This window comes from Urocitellus parryii, chromosome 7, assembly GCF_045843805.1.
Source record: "Urocitellus parryii isolate mUroPar1 chromosome 7, mUroPar1.hap1, whole genome shotgun sequence".
Classification (NCBI taxonomy): Eukaryota; Metazoa; Chordata; class Mammalia; order Rodentia; family Sciuridae; genus Urocitellus; species Urocitellus parryii.
Window position 1 is genome coordinate 16,355,428 of NC_135537.1, and position 20,542 is coordinate 16,375,969.

General features: G+C 46.2%; 1 protein-coding gene across 1 annotated transcript in view; it reads right to left on the reverse strand.

The window, feature by feature from the left end:
• Positions 1-20,542, reverse strand: part of Fer1l6 (fer-1 like family member 6) — a 113,498-nt gene that overhangs the window by 47,770 nt on the left and 45,186 nt on the right. The window contains exons 18-21 of the mRNA XM_026407638.2: positions 15,542-15,719; positions 11,227-11,351; positions 6,675-6,809; positions 3,771-3,920 (exon numbers count right to left, since the gene is read on the reverse strand). Coding sequence (XP_026263423.2) covers positions 3,771-3,920; positions 6,675-6,809; positions 11,227-11,351; positions 15,542-15,719 — 588 coding nt within the window. The remainder of the gene's footprint in view (positions 1-3,770; positions 3,921-6,674; positions 6,810-11,226; positions 11,352-15,541; positions 15,720-20,542) is intronic.

A 20,542-nucleotide genomic window follows, 5' to 3' on the forward strand; every position in this document is an offset into this window, starting at 1 on the left:
ACCTACAGTATGGTGGGGACCGAATGAATTTGCCAACAGCTAAGATCAAGCTTCACAGTGAAATGGGCCTGTGGTTGGCTGGCCTACAAAGCCACATGCTCTGCAGCCGCTCAGCATGCAGCGCCAGGGAAAATGAAGGACATCCAGGAAAGTGAAATACTAACAGTTGGGGTGAGCAGGATGGGGTGACCAGACTGCTCCAATGTCCCAATGGAGATAAAATCTGGGGACTTCAAAGGAGGTCCAGCTACAGGGTGGACAAGGGGGCAGCAGGTGAGATATCAGATGCAAAATTTAAGGAGGAGCCCACTAACAGAGCCAGGCTTGACCCCAGCCCCAGCCCTGCCCTGCCCATCTGAAACTGGTGCTCAGAAGACTTTCTCCTCTCTGTTTCCCTCAGCCCATCATCTGTCCTTCCATTTCATCCACGTTGAGGGCAGTGGTGAGGGACCAGGCTTGGGCTCCCTCACTTGTTCACTGGGTGAACTTGAACACATTACTGAGTATCTCTAACTCCCAGTTTTATCATTCATAATATGAAGGTAGTATTGTCAACCTCACAGAGTTGCTGAGAAGAACTGCTGAGACAGCATGCAAGGTACTTGGCACACTTTCTGGCACATAGAATTTCTCTTGGAGTAAGGGTAAACTGGAAATCCACTGATTTTTTCAAATATTGAAGCTCAGCTTCAAATCATCTTAATTACAGATGATCTAAGATTGATAGTGGTTTCAAAATACTTCAGTGAGAGCCCAAATTTTCCCTGAATATTGATATATTCAATATCTAGCATGTGATAAAATATAGCTGCTGGCGCTACTAACATGCAATATTTAGTATATAGTATATATACTATATATAGTTTATAGTAACTACAGTATTTTATAGTATAGTAACTACAATATTTTTCTTACAGTGATTAAAATCCAAGAGAAACAGCAACCAAAGAAACAGACCTTAGAGGATTTAGATAATGTGGTAATCACACATGAACTCTAAAATAACAATGCTTAATTCGCTCAACAGGAGGTTAAGAATTTTTTTCTCGTGTCTTTTTTTCCTAGCAGGGCCTACAACCCAAGGTTCACTCATGCTAGGCAAGCACTCTACCACTGAGCTACAGCCCCAGCCCAGGAATTTCAAGAGGAGACTAAAATCTATAGTCAAAAGGAAGAAAAAGGAAATTTTATGATAAAAATACGCTGACTGGAAAAAAGAAATTAATGAATAGGTTTTAAAAAAAAAGATCAAATGCAGAGAAAATGAACTGGAAGAGAGATCATTATGGTGGCTAGAATAAAGCTCAGACATAAAAGGGTAAATAACACATAAAAGAATGAGAGGCGAAGAGCATAAATGAAAAGTTCCGGGGTACACGTAATTGGAATCACAGGGGAGGAGACAGAGGAGAGGCAAGGACGCGAGGGGGAGGATGGAGCAGGAGCAGTATTTGAAGAAATTATGACCGATAATTTTCCCAAACTAATTAGAAACATCAAACCACAGTTTCAGAAGCTCTAAAAAACCAGGGTGGAGACAAAGAAATTTCCACTTTAACGCCACACAGTAAAACTGCTGAAAACCAAACATACAGGAAAATGCCTTAAAAAAAATCAGAGAAAAAAAAAAAAAAACACTACTTTTTAAGGAGCAACAATAAGAGCAATACCCAACTTTCCAACAGAGAAAGAGAAGCCCAAGAAGTGGAAAGATACCTTCGGGACGCAGCAAAAATTAAATAAATAAAGACTCCAGAGGAAATTTACCCTACCCAAGTTCAAATAACAAGTTTGTGGCCAAGCCAGAAACAGCCTACACGTCTACACTGTCAAGAGGCCATGTGGTGTGTACAGTAAGAAATGTGGAATTGATGGATTTAATCTGGTAATAGAAGAAGCAAGCTACTAAACTCTTCCGTGTCAGGGAAGTGCTTCAGCAGTGGAGATGGAGAAGCTCAAGGAAGCCATCCACAGAAGAACCTGAGCATGGCTGGTGACAGACGGAGGAATTTCCAGTCCCCATCCTCTCCGCATGTATGAGATCTGCATGTTAAGACAGCACTGATGATCAAATTACTTACTGAACAAGCGATGAAATGAGAATTTCTAATGAAGCCCTAATGAATTGTATCTCTTAAGCTTCTTACCTCGGAGGATGCTTTCTCTATGAAGCCAGCTGTCAGGGAGCAGCAGGAGCTCTCAACAGTGCCCCAGCTCAGCACTGAGGGAGAAGAGGAGGCGGGACCATGGGACCAAGGGCTGAGCCTCAGAAGGCCTTGGGGATCAACTTGTCCAGCCCCTCATTGACAGTCAAGGGGACTCAAGCCCAGAGCACTCACGAAGGCAGCTTCGTGCTTCTGAGACAGTTGCCTGACTCCAAGTCTGCTAACCTTGAGCCTTAGCTTTCTCTCCTGCAAGGTGGGAGTGTTGGACTAGACCTAGTGTTCCTGAGTCAGCCATTCCTCCAACTTCTTTACCACCTGCACCATTATCCAGATACCATTTTTTTCTTTTATTGGACACATCTTTGTTTTTAAAAAGGAAACACCATGTTGCTCAGTAAAAACTAGTGCCCTACATGGAAAGTCACCCTGGACCAGCTGGTTTCAAATGTTGCCTTGGGTTCTGACCTTCCACACCTCTGTGCAACATACGTCTGTCTGGCTTCATCTGGTTCAACTGGAATCACTTGTTTTATCAGCCTGGAATCCCAGAACCTACTATTTGTAGATTGTAGAATTTTCTAGTCTTATTCTCCTGCCTTCCCATATGTAACCACACAGAACTGGAGCTAATGCTTGGGTTCTCTTTACTCCATCCTCCCAGAGTGCTCCTGGACTCAGTTTCCCTGACAGCACACTGTTTCTCCAAAACAGCTATTCTGTCCCTAAGAGTTTTTTTTTTTTCTTAAGCGGGGTAAACCAGATGATGGTCAAAGTCTCTTAAAGCAGCCTGAAAGGACTAAGGCAGGATTGATCTGACCCAAAGGTGAAATGCCACCTGCCCTCCTTGTGTGGCAGTGAGTGAGAGGCCAATGAGAGAAATCTCTGCTGCAGTACTCCTGCTCACCTATTTGTCCTCTGCATCCTATCTGGTTCTCTACTGGACAGCAACGTGTAGGGGCTCAGCTTCCTTTCCCAATCTCCTGCCTCTGCTTTCTGAAAGTCTTCCTCCACACATTCAAAATCCTCCTGGGTCTCAGTGAGAAGGACTAGGAGCCCTTTGTCCTTGGGAAACTGAGGCAGTAGAAGAAGCAAAAGGCTTTACAGTCTAAGTTCAACTCTCAGCTCAACCTCCAACTAGCTGCATGATGAACTAGTCAGCCAACTGCTGAATCCTCAGTTCACTCCCTGTAAATGAGAACCATGATACCCATCTCGGCAGGCTTCAGGGACATCTAGTGAGATGAAGGCAAACACAACCCTGGGCGTGTGGTAAGTGCCCCAGATGTTCCCTGCCTTCCCCTTTTGTGTCCATTCATGATCCACATGGGGTTTAGGGACTCACACATGGGGCTACCCAAGCATCAATGACCAAATGCATAAGGACTTTTCATCCTAGGACTCGGACCAGTAGTACAGGGGTTCTAAGAACAGCCCAGGTCACCTGAGTCCTTAAGTTCTACCTCCAGAAGAAGATAGCTCCAGCCATGGGGTAGCAGGGAGGAAGCAGGTACAGCTTCACTGAAGTGACACTTCTAGGGGAGCCACTTCTGTGGCCAGGTAGACCTGACAGACATCTAGTGCAGACGCCACATCTGGATGCCTTACCTGCAGCAGTTCAAACACAGCAAGGAGGTCCCCTCCAGAGATGCTCCCACAAAAGATGGGGTGGTAGCACAGCCTGGGGGGCTCATAGTCCTGGTCAGCCAGCTTCACAACTGGAGCAGCCACCGTGGCACCCAAGTACTCTGGCTTTCCCTAGGGCAGGAAAAGAAACGAATTTTTCATTGTTTCCTGCTGGGTTCTGACCCCCATGGATGCAGCTTTAGGAACAATCTTCCCAAGGCCGTCAGCATCAGTGTCTCCCTCTGGTCTGCCGTCTCAGTCTCTTCTTCTGCCAGTTCTTCTTGCCCAGTTCCTCAGGGGAAGTGGGATCCACTCAGGCTCCCAGGGGACACTTTAAGAGGATCATCACGGAGGCTCCCTAGCCCAATGATCTTAGGGGCCGTCTCTCTTGTGGTACATTGAACTCAGTTAAAATAATGATCCAGGGTAGACTGGGGGGGAAGGAAAAGTTAGGTGGCAGCAAACATTCCAAAGGACCCCCAGGAAGGGCACCCTTGTGGCCGGGAGCGTGAGCTTTGGAGTCAGGCAAACTTGAGTTTGCCTTCTTAAATCCACCTCATCCTAACAAGTGGTTGAAAACTATACCTGTTCACAGAATGAAGAATGAGGATGACTGTGCTTGGCATAGTGACTGACATGTAAGTAAGTCGTAAGACGATGGTAACAATTATCGTTAAGTGATGGCATGGTTCTGCTGCATTTTTCTTGGAAACAAAAGAGGAAACTAAAATTCTTTGTATGCATGTGTACGGGTCTTTTGTTTCTTTCAGAATGATTCCATGGTGCCACTTCCTGCTTCTTCCCCAAGGCCTGCTCCCAGGAGTCCAGGTCCACAATCCTCCAGCAGCAGCGTGTGGCTGAAGCAATTGCTCTGCTTTGCTATTTTTTGTCAGGAACCACAAGTACGGAAGCTCCCTGGGGCAGGGCCACCTGCTTGCTGTATTCACGGTTGCCTCCTCTGGCCCAGGGCAGGTGTTCCATGTCTGAGTGAAAGCTGATGGATAAATGGCCTTTGCAGTCCAAGCGGTGCCCTCTCTTAGCATAGGTCAGGTTGGACAGCCTCGTGGCTTCGTTGCCCTCGGATTCGTGAACCAGCATTTGCCCTGAGGTCTGTGGAAGGACACTCAATGCCGGTGGAAATGGGGCCTTGACTAAACAAAGCTGCCTGCTGATATCCACTGCTGGGCTCAGAGCTATCCTGGGCACAGGCAGAGTTAGAACAGCTGGATAATAAACAAGTGATCAACCTAATAACTAGTTTGTTTATTAATCCTTCTAGGAATGGTTAACTCAAATTCATCCTGGAAATGAAAAAAGAGTAAACCTGGACCTAAGAAACCAATTTGCAAAATATAAACTCATTTCTTACAGAACTAGCAGACTCTTATGAGAGCACATGCAACTAGAAAGTGAGAGAAAGTTCTAGGCTGGAAACATGGGTCCAGCAGAGTCCTGTTGTAATCATCTGATCATGGCCATGGTTTGGGTCCCACTCAGCTGCAGTCCTCAGGTGTGAATGCAGTATTGTGCATGGGTACACATATTTTTCCAGGGGGGACGTGTGAACTTTCATATTTTCTCTCTCTCCATGTTTCTTTTTCCTTTCAGATTCTAGAATGTAAGCTTGAGTTTTCTGGAAAGGGTTTGGCTCAGGGCAAAACTGAGAAAGACTGTGCCTAGGTGCAGATCTAGAAGGGCAGTGGAAAACTACCAAGTGTGATGGGAAAACAGCCAGCCAGCCAGCGCTGGAGGAGCAGGCCTTTCAAAGATGCTTGATTGCTTTCCAAACAGGAAACAAGCACTTAGGACTGCAAATGTGTTACTGGGAACAAAATTGAAAGGGTTTTTATTTTATGACCCTTCCTACAGCCTGAACAGGAGAAGTCACCTTTCACAAATATGTACATCTAGCCCCAATTTTCAGAGGAGGGATGGGACCCAGAGGGATGGAGTGACATGAAGAACCTCTGGGGGAGACTGCAGAAAAAAAATGAGCATAGCAGACCCAAGTTCGAGTCCTGGCTTTGTTCTCCAGTGACCTTAAGGAGGGCATTTGACCTTTCTGTCTTCTCTTCGGAAACCCAGGAGGGGGCTCCATGCTCTCTGAGGCCTCTGCTCCCCTTCTGTAATTCTCAGGCCCTGGTTCTCTCCTGACCTTGGCCCAGGGCCAGGCTGTCAGTGTTGCTCTGAGAGTGAGGAAGCTTTGGAAAGGCTTCTTGGAACAATGGCTAAACTTTGTAGATTTGAGCTTCTGCAACCCTCTGAGGAGGCAGAGACATCAAATAAAAGAAATAAAGCTTTGCCTTTCATTTTAGACTTCTTAATTTAAAAAATAGGATTTGTCTTTGTTAAAAAAAAATCCTCCAGTTAGCTTTTCAATCTACTCCAAATTTCAGAACACAAACATCTTTGGAGAGGAAGAAGTTTGTTTGTTTCCCATGATAGCAGAGAAGGGGTCATGATGAACATTTATTGTGGGGCCTGGAAGCTTCAGCCATGCAAAAGAGAGACCAAGACAGGGAATCTTCGCTGGGTGAGAGCAGCAACAACCTCCTATTTTCAAAAGGTGTGGCCATTACGGCAATAACACGGGCAAGCTGGGGTTGCTTTATACAAGTATTGTTTTCCTGGAGAAGTGTGTGTTGACTAAAGTTTTCTAATTGGGCCCAATTTTAATTGCAATTTAAAGAGAAACCCTAAGGGGGGAAAACCCCTTAAAAGTAAATTGGTTGTCACCAATTGTCCAGGCTCTGCAAACCCTCGTTTTCAGAAATCAAGTTTGCTGCAAGGCACATCTAGGGCTGTGACTACTCACAATGCCAGGACTTCATTTGCTTTAAAGTAAGTAGTGCAGCGTGGGCTAGCGCTGGCCCAGTGGACACTCACCACCGCGTCACTGTCATAGAGCTCCACCACCACGAGGGGCGGGGACACCGTTATCTCCCTCTCCTCTCCGTGCAGCACCAGCTCATTGAACAGCAGCATCTGGTTCCAGGTGGGGGAGAGAGTCTGGGAAATGATCTGGAGGGAGAGACCAAAAGAGCCGTTCAGTTGGGTTGCAGGGGTCTCCAAGGGTCATTCAACAGACACATATGGAGGGCAAAGAGAGCCCATGGCCACCATCCAGCGCAGCCATTCAGCATTCAAGTGTCATGTAAACTGAGCTGCTACTATACACTCAATGCCAGGGGAATGCAAAGATTCCCTGTCCTGGAGGAGCCTACATTCTTCATGAGTTTCATCAGCAGAGCAATGTTTAACACCCCACTTGCATAAATCATCTCAACTCATTCCTCACAGTCGTGCAGCGATGATAACACTAGCAGACCTTTATTGAGCACTTACTGTGTGCTTCCTACTGCACTGTGCAAGCACTATCTCACTCAAACCTCACTGCAGTTCTGGGAATAGGTGTTTATACATATTTTAAAGATGAGGAAACTGAGGTTCACTGTCCAGAGCCAGCAGGTGCTAGAACTGGGACGGGATCATCTGGCACCAAAGCTCAGGCTGCCAGTCTTATCCACCCTCACCAAAGACACGCCCTATTAACTCCATGTCATGGATGGGACACTGAAGATGAATGATCTAGTGGCTCTTCACTTATGAGCAAAAAAAAAAAAAATGTTGTTATCAAATATCCTGAAGTTGAGTTTAAATCTAATGTTCCTACCATGGAATTCTGGGTTGTGGATTCATTGACTACTTGAATGGCTTGGGGTCTTCAGAAGAAGCCTCCCCAGTTTACACAGCATCCCTCTACCATGAGGTTTGCTATGGGAGCAAACTGTGAAGTGGGCAGTTGGCTGCACCCATGATGGAGGGAGAAACCAGAGGTCAGAGGACAACAGCTTGCACAATTGGTGCAGAGTCATGAGTGAGTCACCTGCGAGAGGCTCTCAGCCCCCCACCAGGCCCCTCAGCGGTACCTTCAGAAGGGAGGGCATATTTGGACTTGAGTTCTCTTCTCTTTTTAGCTGAATGTTGGAAAATATGTCCGTTTCACAGAGCTCAAGGCTGGTGGTGTCTGCAGGATGGGAGAGCCCTGCTAAATTAGGTGAGGACAGTCCTGGGGAGAGTCAGCCACCTCTCTCTCTTCCAGGCTGCACAGTCAGATGGGTGGCCTGACAAGAGCAGGGAGCACAGCAGCCACTGGGGCTGAGGAAATTTCCACAGCACCTCTGATCTGAGCCTGTACTGCTATCCATCTCCCCAGGAGGTCTGGGACTAAGACCCGGACTCACTTCTCAGACTCCAGAGGCCACATAAAACTGTTATCTCAGAGTTTTCCACGGAATTGTCTTCAGTTACGGCATCAAATCATTTCCACTGTGGCCATGAAAGGATATTTTTATTGATCTTTAGGTGAGTCATAAAAATATTGTGTGTTTCAGCAGTTTCCTCCCTTTCTTGCTGTTTTGACAGAGTATTTTATGACTCATTGAGCTTTTAAACATTGCAGAGAAGATCTCACTTTTCTGACAGGATAAAAAGGGCTTCAACCAACCGATGATCAGGAGCTAAGGAGTAACAATGCAAAGCTACTCAGTGCCGGGGACTGTCAGCACAAAGAACCACGTGTTTGAATATTGCTTTTGAAAATAGACATGTGATCCCTCTTGTAGCATGCACCTGAGGGTGTGATACAGAAACAACATATCATCTTCACAACATCTTTCCTACAGAAATATTTTGATGTCTTCCTTAGCACCAGTCTGTAAATGCCAGCTGGAAGGATTTCAGAGGCCACTATTCACTGATTCACTCATTCATCATGTATTTATTCAGGACCTACAGTGTGCCAGGGCCAGGGTTAGGCACTAACACAGCATCCTGCGCAAGGCAGGTGCTTCATAGCGATTTGTGAGGTATCCAGTGAGTCCTGACCTGTCCTTGGACTTGCTTCTGCGTGTAAAAGAGCACATAGTCACCTTCAAGAGGTACTCAAAGGCTCATCCAGATAAAAATACATTCTCCCTCTTCTCTGCCAAGGTATTCATGATGATTTTTATTTCTTAAGGGCTTCCTTAAAGCTCATTCATTTTACTGGGTTGAATCATTATTTGGGGGTCATGATAATGCTTAGCTCACACTTTGAATAGAGGATCAAATACCCTGGAAAGAATAGAGCTTTAGAATCAGGTAACTCTGAATGGAATCCTAGTTTTCTTACCTAGCCTGTGTCCAACTTGAGAAGGTGATTTAACCCGCAGACCTGAGTTTTCCTCATTTATAGAGGGTTAGCACCTAACTTGAAGAGTTATTATGACCTTTGTCTGAGATAAAAAGTATTAACAGCCAGGCACACAGCAGGTGCTCAATGAATGATTTTGACCCCTCCCCACTCCATCCTAGTCTGTACTCATTTATAAGTGAATCAACATTTAGGGCTGGGGATGTATCTAAGTGTTAGAGTAGTTGTCTAGCATGCACAATGGCCTGGGTTCAATCCCTAGCACCAAAACCTTTTTAAAGACCCATTGCCTACCACACGTCAGCTGTGGTACATGGGGGTCTTGCCTGAGCCTCACCTGCCTGATCTGCAGAATCCAGACAACACCAGCATCTCCATTTCGACTGCAGTGACATATGCACTAAAAATGCTTAGCCTCATGCCTGGCACATGGGGAGCTTTGGATAAATAACTATTACTACTAGCAAAAATGAAGTACTAGATTCAAAATTATGGAGGCAAACCCAGGGCTCATTAGAACCTAGTTTCCCTTTCAAATGATTATTTGATAAACAAAATCCATCTCTTGCTTTGAGATATGGATGGAAATCAAATGAAGATGCTGTCAGAGATGCAAAACAGAAGGATGACTGTCTGACAGCCAGAAGCTCACTCAACTATCTATTCCCGGGGTCACCTCTGAGCACCTGGCGTCCCACAGCTATTGCAGGTAGAGAAGGGACCCAGGTCCGTGGTTTGAGAATTCCCTTGCTTTGGTTCAGAAGCCTCAATGGCAACAAGTAATCACATAGCAGCTGTTACAAGCCAGGCACGATCGGGGGTGATTTGCACTCTGGAGGTGGGTAATAAACACTACTGTCCTCCTATTCACAGAGGAAGAATCTGAAGGGGGTTTTGTTTAACATAACACAGCTAACAAGTGGGAGAGCTTGCAGCTGGGACCTGGGTGGCAGGGTTCCTCAGTGTCCACTCAATTCCTGGGCTTTGAAACCCGGGAGGGAGAAAACAGTCTGCTGCCCTAGTGTGTTTCCATTCTCAGGTGCTGAATGGCATTGGAGTCACCTTCCTTGAGGCTGTCCTGACTGCCTTCCCAGACAGAATGAACCCTTCTCCTTCTCTTGCAGGACTCTGTACAGCTCTGCACTGGGGGGCTTAGCATGGTGGAGTGGGCCCATCTGTCTGGAGGACTGTGATGTGCCTGGGTAGCACACTGGCAGGAGCAGGATCTGGCCCGGCATCTTCTGGAACCCACATAGAGCTGGCACTCGATGGGAACTGGGTAAATGGATGTGATGTTAGTTCACACCATGGTCTCGGTGTGTGCATTGTAAATCAGAATGCAACCTAATCCATCAAACAGGCTTGGAGAAAAACGTTAGTCCAGTCAACATCAGCCAATACAATGGCCACCCTCCATCAGTCATTTTATACATTTGACTTCTTCACAGCAGCCCTACTTTAAGGCGACAAACCTGAGGTTAACTGAGTTGTGCTATCTGCCCAAAGACATGCAGCTATAGAGCAGACGAGCTGGAAGGTAACCTCTGGGCTCTTTGTGTCTTACCCACCTGAGATGGACGATTCTTTACAGAGCTTAACCCACTCCAAACAGCGAATCAGAGAACAACCCAGTGAGAAAACATCCTACGGGGCTTCTCACCAGGAGCCCTTTTAACACCTTAGCACTGCACATAGAGGAAAGGGCGGGAGGGCAGAGGAACAGATGTCCCTTCAAAGCCCTTTAATACAGCACCCAGCTCTGAGTAGTCTTTTCCAGAGAGGAGTGGGGGCAGGGGGATTTCTGAAGCACAATGGTGTTCAAAGTGTGCAGAGCCTCCCAGAGGGTGAATGCAAACACTAGAACTCCCTGACAGCGAAACTAGAACTTTCTTCCCCATCAAGAACTCTCTTCCCCATCAGTCGTGACAGATCTGAGCCTCGTGGGGGTTGTCTGCGGTGCCTTCTCATTTGCTCAATCCCCACCTGTATCTCTGCGCCTGGCACTCCTGCAGGTGCTTCGGGGTGCCAGGTTCTACCCCTCCCCATTCTTCTTTTGTTCCTCACCACTTGCTCCCTCTGCCCCAGGACATTGGCTTGCAGGGAAACAACAGACCCTCCCACGTCCATCCTTCCTGGCCCACATTTATTTCTGAGCCAGAAACACCCCCATGCCCTGAGATGCTTCAGTGCCCAACCTGCTCCTGATTTTTCTTTCCTGGGCTCTGTTGCTGGTTCCCTGGTTACCTTTGTGGTCTGGCAGTGGGACAGGAATGTGACTTTGGCAAAAGGGTCTGAAAGTCCATTGCTGTCAGCTGCGATGAGGCCCCGGGCTTGGTACATGTGAGCTCTCAGCTGGAAGGTATGCTGGGCTGTGGACAAACGGGGGAAAGGGCGGACATTAGTGGGCTTGCTAGGAGCCACATAGCAAGTGTCCACCACCTTCCTCTGTGATGGCATGGGGAGCCGGAAGAGGTGCCGTTTATGGAGCACTTGGGAACCGCGTTCTCCTTGGTGCTCCTGCATGCTGGGTGCCTTCCTCTTCACAATGACCTTGTGGAATAGATATAATTATCCCCCTTTTATAGATGAGGAAAATGGTCCAAAAATGGCTAAAATACTTTCCCAAGTTTGCAGAGCCTGGATTTTACTTCTTATTCCAAAATTACTTCTTTTTCTAAAATATTATATTTTATTCTCTATAATTCTCCTGTTTTCAATTGTGTGCATGCATGTGTGCACGTGTGTGTGTGCATGTGTGTGTGTAAGGGGCTGCTTCACAAGTAGCTTTTCCTTCTATAAACTCAGATGTCTAAGTCACCTACGTGTCCACTCTGCCAGCCAATGCTATGCTGAGTACCTGCTGTGTACAGTCTTGCTCTTGGTCTCTAAAGCACAGTCCTGGTCTCTAAGGATTCTGATGTAACTAAGATAGTCCTTGCCCTTGGGGAGCTCCCAGGAGAAGACAGAAGAAAACACAAACATCCAAGTCACCATGACTGGAGGCTAGGGCTGAGTGTCCTGTGACCGATATTGGCAAGGAACATGGCAGGTAAAAGGCAGGAGTGAGCCCACCTGTTTGACAGGATAAGCAGAGAGAAGGATGCAGGCTGGTGGTAGGTCAGGGTTCAACAGGGAAACCCTGAGGAGAGTCGAGTTGATCCTTCTCTTTGGTTCATGAGATTTCATGACCACTGGCTCTTCCAAGAACCTCATTTTTTTAAAGTCCATGCCCTCTCTTTCCTATCTTTCCCAAAGGTACTGTGCTCAGTGTATATCTATATCTTTGAATTGACATGGGGACTAGCATATAGGAACCCATGCACACCAATTTACACAGCTCTCCTTACTTAAATGAAGGTTGTGAATACCCTGTGAGCATTCTCCCAACCCCCACCATGCACACCCAACACTACTCCTAGGCATATAGCCAACAGGTCTATAAAAGAACTTGTATATGGTTACTAACCTCCTCTGTGCCTTTATTTCCTTATCTGTGAAATGGGGTAATAATAGTTCCTCATAGAGTATTATAGGGTGAGGATGACGTCTGGCACATGGAGAGAACTTTAAAAGTGGTGTGAAGATGCTGGTGTGCTGTTACTGTAGGTCACTGCATTGTGACCAGTGGGCTGCAAGCAGCCTGTGGGGTGAACCATGGGGGTGAACAGGAAGCACCGTTAAACAATGAGAGGCATCAGGTTTAAAGTCCACATAGCAAGAGAGATGGACTCGAAAATCTAGTACCTAGTGAAAAAAAGCAAAGCAGCATGAGAAATGTAACCAAGCTATTCATGTAAAATAAGAAGGCATGCACACAGAAGAGCATTTGCATTCACCAAACCACAGTCAAATACAAAAGGGCAGACTCCAGGGGAGGTGGCTCTGCCCTTTGAGCAGAGTCCTGAAGGGTGGTAGCATTTGATTGGCCAAGATGGATGTCTCAAGCATTTGTCACAGGGTGATTGAAAGCCAAGCACAGAAACTAACTCCAGGCCATGGACGGGCAAGAATGTGGTCTAGTGTGACCACAGTGTACAGCCCTGTATAGTGGCGGTCATATGGACAAGGGCCGTGGAGGCCTGAGTGAGACACTGGAACTGAGTTTAGCAGGCTATAGGGAGTACTTGATGGAATATGCCCAGGAGCTGAGGGCCTCAGAAAAAAGCATCAGGAGGATGACTGAGTCAAACTTGCAATGGGCAGAAGAGATGTTAGGAGGAGAGGAAGGAGACAACACCGCCCCCTCTAGGTGGGAAGGTGGAATGGCAGATAGCACACAGAGGGCTGGGAGAGACATCACAGCAGCAGGTGCCATCAGATCCTGACTGAAGGGCAAGGAGGGGACAGCAGGGCACCTCATGATTGTTATGAGACGTGCTCCCAATCTGTCCCTCTACTCCATGCCCCTGTCTGGCTACATGGACCAGCATGGTGTCTGGGAATGTAGCAACCTTATCAATCTCCATTCTGCTCCTACAGAACGTGTGGACCCTTGAGCTCTGCACTGTCCCCAGTGAAGCCCAGGTACTCACAGTGCAGGTGATCCAAGCTCTGATCAACTCAGGGGAAGGACAGAAGTGATTCCTTTGAACTCAGTGCTAAAAGCCTCTCCCTGTACAGACACCAGTGAACTCAAATGTGTACGGGCCACACCCTGATGACAAGAGTCCCTTCCAACAGCAGCATTCAATAACAGAATGCTCAGGAGATAACACAGGATTTCCTGACAAGAGCCTGATCCTTAGGATACTACAGAGCTGGCAGATTTCGCAGCTGGGAATGAACTTGGAAATGTCTGTTACCTGACAGTGTCTACCAGCTGCCTCTGAAATGACCAGCCTTGAAATTTTAGCAAAGTTCCCAACTGCAGCCACAGAAGCACAACTCCAGGGGGTGTCACTTACTTAGACTGAGCCTATGGTGTTTTGAAACCCAGAGCCTTACCAGTTCTGCTCCTTTGACTAGTCTAGCTGCCTCCTCACACACTGGTGGTCCATCTCTCATGCCATGGTTCACTTTCCCTTTATGGCTTTTAGAGACAAAGTTGATTGCCCCCTCTAGAGGGTCACGATCACCTCATTCATCTCTACTCCCAATACCAGTTTTTCCACCATGCCTTCCAAATATGGGTTCAAGCTAATTAATTGCTGAATGGATATTCTCTGGACCATAAAATTCTCCAGTAGGTGTGGAAGGCAGCCAACACTGTCAATGTCAGTGCACAGCACAAAAAGTTTATTAGGTCACTCCAGGAAAGCAGCATGCTGCAGAGGGTCAGGAAGTATTGGGGAAAGTCTCTCTTCCCCTCTGAATCGTTAGTCGCTAGAAGAGCAAACATGTCTTGGTCCTTGGGTCTCTAGAGATAGGGTGTAGAGAAATAGAAAGATAACATCATGGGGGTGTTATTTGACCAAAGATTAAAAACTCTCTAAAGGTAGGATGGAAAACAGTAGAAAGAAATCAGAGTTTGGAGATGGGTTGCTTCATCATTTACTATCTGTGTGATCTTGGGTAATTTCTAAACATCTCTGAGTATAAACCTCTCCATCTTAAAATGAGGAAACCTCCAGGGTTGGTATGAGAAATAAAAGAAACCTTGTATATCCAGTACAGGGTACAATACTTGACACATAGTAGTTATGATATATTTTCTAAAATACAATGCTCCTAGGTATTAGCTTTAGGCACAAACACCACAAGCTGAACCACTGGATGTATACCTCCAGAACCTTGATTTCTTAACAACTGAGCCATTTAGACACCCCTGGAAGTCAAGACCAACCAATATCAGAGAAGCCTTGTGCACCTGAGGAGACCTGGGTGTGCATAGAGTTCTGCAGCATTCCCAGCATTGCCTCAACTCCAAACGTAGCTTCAGTGGAGGAAAGGTAAAACTGCAACCTGCTTTACCTGAATCCAGCAATAAAAAATCAGGCAAAGTAAAGCAATTTGGAAAGAGAAAGCAAAATGAAACCATAAAACATTAATATAATAAAATTCAAAATAGTATGAAAATATAAACACAATGACACCCATAAAACACAACCACATGGAAGAAAGGGTCCCATAAAGTAAGCTGACTTTCTAGAAGCAGCCCGGGGAAGAACTGAGCTAGAGAAACATGAGTGACTCAATGCCAGTCTTCCCTAGGTAACTCCTGGGACTTGTAAGGGTCAAAACTTTAATGCCTTATGAAAAGGAAAATCTGCTTTAATTCCACAGGTCACATCAGCACAAGGACATACTGCTGTTACTTTAAAAGACATGTTTTACTTAAAATGCAAACTCCACCTATATAGTCCACCTATGAAGAAGCTCAAACTGCTTTTCCTTCATTCACAGAGAAGCATAGATGATTATTCCAGATGTATTAAATGACTTCAGTTTATACTTTTCAATCAACACTGAAAGGTGGAAAGAATAGAAACTGTATTACAGAGGGCAAAGAAGTTGATTCTAGAACAATGGGCAAATGGCTCACTTACATTGCCTCCTCACTATTTCCACAGAAGCCCACCAGAGACAGGTAACGCCCCTCTTTGCCCAGTGCATGCCATACCTTGGTAGAGCAGGTTGCATGGAGGGTGATTGGTGCCAGCCACTTTGGGAGGCATTTCTGCTTCATAGCCTGCTGGTAGGTTGTCCAAAATGGCATCAGAGTATTGGATGGAGCCCAGCCACAGGTACACATCGACTTTTGCTTGCACTGACCAGCCAGGTGGCCGTTTCCCAGGAAGCTGGGGAGAGGGTACAAGGGAGACTGCTTCATTAGCAGGAGACAAGAATGAGTCTCACTCTGAGGAAAGAGATCCTTCCAGGAGACATGCCTGGAGGTGCGTTCAGAATCATTCTCGAAGGCTCTGCTTAGATTAAAATGGGGTTGCCATGATTCCCGGCCCCAGAGGAGGATCCAGGTTTTGAGGGGCCTGAGGCTTACACATGCAGTATGCTAAGCACTTCCAAGCCCTTGACCACTTAAACCTAAGAGGTACATATATTATTGCTCCAGTTTTATAGATGAGGAAACTCAGGCTCAGAGAAATTAAATAAGCTGTATGAGGTCTGTTTGTAAGTGGCAGAGCCAAGATTCAAGCCAAAGAGATGACTCCAAGTCTAGACTCCCACCTCCGACCCCCACAGCCTGCTTCTTCATCACTGAGCTGGGGGTTTCTTCCTGAACTTCCCCAGGTCTTCGTGGGCTCCAAGGAGCCTCCCTGGCCTGCAGGGCCTGCCCGCCTGCCTGCCTGGACACCCGTGCTTCATTCCTTCCTCCTGCAGGGTGGTTTTACTGCTTCCTCTGCCAGGAATGTGCTCAGGCTTGTGTGTGTGTGATGTTCTGTGTCTATGTTTGTATCAGTGTGTGTGCTGTGAGTGTGGACTGGGAGTGTGTGTCTACACAATACATGTGTCTGCGTGTGCGTATGTATGTCTTGGGGCTGTGCGTATTCTCAGAACCTAAGGACATAACTAAATATACACAGAGTGTCCCCATGTTGTGGTCACCAGGCTTGGGGATTCTCTGCCCCATCTACAGAGTCCCAGGCCCTGCCTTGGCTGTGTTCAGGATAGCTGGTGGAGCCCTCACTCAAGAGCAGCAGATGGCACTTAAGACAGGATTTTGTGGGGATTTTGTTGACTCTTCTGAGAGCCTCTTCAGAGTGTCGCTGAGAATTTCCTCTCCCTTCTTCTACACCACTTCCTGACCATGGAGAATCTCAGAATCCTATGATGACAGGGCAGAACTCGCTCGGACAATTTCCAAGGCTCCCCTGGAGAGGCTCTAGGAGTCACATCCAGACCAAGAGGCCGACCTGGTCTGCATTCCTTACTCAAGTGGACAGAGAAAGACTAAAGGAGCAGAGGAGGGGCAGCGGGCACTGCCACCCTTTCTTTAAGATTCAAACGCAGCCGTCCCCCTTCTCCAAGGTTCTGGTTCTGCTTTCTATGGTTTCCCTTATCTGGGGTCTAAAATATTAAATGGGAAATTTCAGAAATTAAGAATTCATGAGTTTTATTACAGTACATTATTATAATTATTCTATTTTATTCAGTTATTATGGTTAATCTCTGTGCCTAATTTATAAATTAAGCTTTATCACAGGTATATATGAAGAGGAAAACCACAGGATATGTAGGGTTTGGTACTTGTGCTATTTCAGGCATCCACTGAATGTCTTAGGGCCTATCGCCGGTGGATGGGAGGTGAGCGGGCACTGCATTTAGCTGAGCTGTAATGAGCACCTTGGAGCTGGACCAGTCCAGAGGGCATCCCAGGAAGAGGAAAGGGCGTGATGGAAAACCCAGCAACAGGAGCTTATGCTCATTCAGTGCCAAGTAGGGTGCCAAGAGTTTTCAGAAAAGAACTCATACCAGTGAGCCTGACAGCTGGCCAGAGGACAAGAGAGGCTGGGGAGCCTGCTCCGTGTGTGCAGGAGTTGGGGCTTTATTCTTTAGGGAGAAGAAGAGCACTATTTATTCAGGAAAGAAAGAAAGAAAGAAAGAAAGAAAGAAAGAAAGAAAGAAAGAAAGAAAGAAAGAAAGAAAGAAAGAAAGAAAGAGAGAGGAAGGAAGGAAGGAAGGAAGGAAGGAGAGAGGGAGGGAGGGGATCATTTTGTAGTTAATAAAGGCAACTATTCTCTAGTCTGTGGTTTTTAAAATTTTAAGAAGATCTAATTCTAAGTTCATCACTTCTCTAGTAATAGCAGCTAAAATGAATAAAATAAATATTTACTGTGAGGACTGGGATTTTGCTGAGTGGTAGAGCACTTGCTCACATGCACGAGGCCCTGATTTTTGCCCAGCACTGGAGAGAGAGAGAGAGAGAGAGAGAGAGAGAGAGAGAGAGACAGAGAGAGAGAGAGAGAGAACTGAAAGTTTCTTTGTCCTAATAAAAGCCATGACTCTGCCACTTGCAGATGTCATTAGGACCCCATCCATAAAGGCAGGAATCTTGTCTGTTGCTTCAAGAATCTTGTCTGTTGCTTCCCCAGGGCCTAGAAGAGCGTCCAGGAAGAGTGTGGTAATTATCTGTTGAATGAGTAATACTTTATTTGTTTTTTTAGTACTAATGATATTTGACACATGCCAAGCACCTGCATTGTTCTAGGCCCTGGTCTAATATATTTTCCTTCACACAGAATGTTCTGTTATCTGCATACTGTTAACAAGTCACTGTTTATCATTCGGCCTCCCAATAACTCTATGAAGTAGAAATACTTTTATCAAGCATATTTTAAAGATAAATAAATAGAAATCCAGAGGTTAAGACACTGTCCAAGGTCACAGAGCAAGGCAGGATTAGAGCCAACCCTGAAACCCAGTCCTACCTGGCTCTAGTGATCTTCATGCACGGCTATGGGTGTCAGTTCATGAGAACTGCCTGGGCATCCAGATAAGAAGTCAACTGCATTTCTTCCTGTTGATGTTGACGCTGGTCTACCAACCTCAATATTAGAACAGTAAGGCTCACAACACACCAGGCTACTCCTAACCCACCCCTATGCAGGAGCAGGTCCAAAATGTTTTTGCTTCTTAATGCAAAATGAGAACCACAAGAGAAAACAGCTTTCCTTTCTACTGATCCTAAACAAAGTGTCTGTGTATGAACTCACAGTTAGAACCACAGTGTTCCACCAGGACCACTGCTGCTGTACTCTTAGAGATTGCAACTTGTACATAAAACAATAAGCAAATTGACATCGCTGGTAACACCATGCCCAGGCTTAAGCATGTGAGCTGGCTCCACACAGCATTACTGAGCACTCCTGGCGGTGCCTGCAGAAGCAGCATCCCATTTTTAATTTGCTGTTCGATTCCAGTCTGGTGTCCCTGCCTTCCGCCTCTGCCCCACTATCCTTCCTCCTTCAGTGACCCTGAAGCCTGACCAATCACTACAAGGTCTTGCCCTTTGAGAACAGGACAGAAAGAGAGGAAAAAAGAAAAGATAGAAAATTAATTAAAAATGCAAAAGTGCTTAAAAACAATTCTGAGTGCCCCTGAAGCCTGACCAATCACTACAAGGTCTTATCCTTTGAGAATAGGACAGAAAGATAGGAAAAAGGAAAAGACAGAAAGAAAAATAATTAAAAATGCAAAAGTGCTTAAAAACAATTCCGATCACTGACATACAAATATTGCACTAGGTGGAATGCTGAAGTCTCAGCCTCTCTCTCCCCCATCCACCTCCTGCCAGGGTCCTGGTGCATGCCAGCTGGCTTAGAAGACAGCAGAAGACTTGGAAAATCAGAGAAAGGAGAGAGAGGTGGCAAGCCATGCGGATGGTGCTGGAGCTGGTCAATCAGTATGTATGAGTGAGAGGTTCTTGGTCATGGAGGGGTTTCACTCTGGCAAGACCTAGAAAGGACCTTTCAGCCACAATTATTTTTAATCCTGGGGAAGGCTGGAGGCCAGAGAAGAAGAGAAGAACGTGAGGTGTGGAGCAGAAGGTAGCACAGGCTAGAGGCAGGGTGAGAAGGGGGAGGCTCAGCACAAGAGGGGACTGAGTGCCACCCTCTGGGCTCTGAGTGCACCCAGCTCCTTCCCCAAGAAGGGTTTCCTTTGGCACTGAATTTCCTCTTCCATATTTCTAGTCATCAGGGTCACAGTGGAAATGGGACTAAAAAGAGAGAGCCAATTTCTTTGAATAATGGATTGGGGTGAGGTCTGCAAATTCTGTTCCACCACTTTTAGCAGCACCATGAACACATGTAAATGAGAGGGGAGGCAAGATCATGGAGCTTGGAATCATGAAACCCTGCTACGTTACAGATCAACCTGAGCTCAGCTGTGCCAATCCAGATGACACACCTTTGTTTCTCCTTCATTCCCAGTCCCCAAACTGGGCCCCAAAGAACCAGAAGTTTCCTAAAACTTATAGATAGCTCTTCTGGGGGAGAAAGCTTGGCAAACATGAGGGTAGACAGTTGAAGATGCTTCCCGACTGCGGGACTTCTTATAGGCTTCCGTGTGTGGATGGTGCACTGTGGTACACGGTGGAACCCCAGGGGTTTCCGATGTCACAGCCGCAGCTCCTAACAGTCTTTCAACACAGGATGTTTTATGGAGCCACTCAAAGGAAAACAGTGTGCTAGAATCAACTTTGAGGGATCTAATTTCCTAATTCCCCAACAAGAAACCAGACTAAGTGGCATGTGGGGGCAGACTCGGTCTCCCTGCAGCAGCCCTTGGGTTTTTCAGATTTCCTAATCCAGTGAGGGAAAGGGGCACAGAGGGAGGCAGTGGGTGAAAGGGAGTTAAAATCAGGGTGATAATCAAAACAGGAATGAAAATAGTTTTGTTGAATCATCGTATCAAGATGTGTCATCACATAGGTATAATTGAATTTTACAAGGTTTAGAAAGCTGTGACGCAAAGCAATCCCAGGGGCAAAAGGAAAATACAGATAAAGAAAGGAGCCAAGGTTTGTAGACATGTTGATAAAGATAAATGCACAGGATGAATGGCACAGGGCAAAAGTTCTCTGTTCTCTGTCACGTCTACTGTCTGGCTTTATTTGACAGCTGTTCTTTGTTCTAATTTTAAGTAGTGCCAGGATACATCA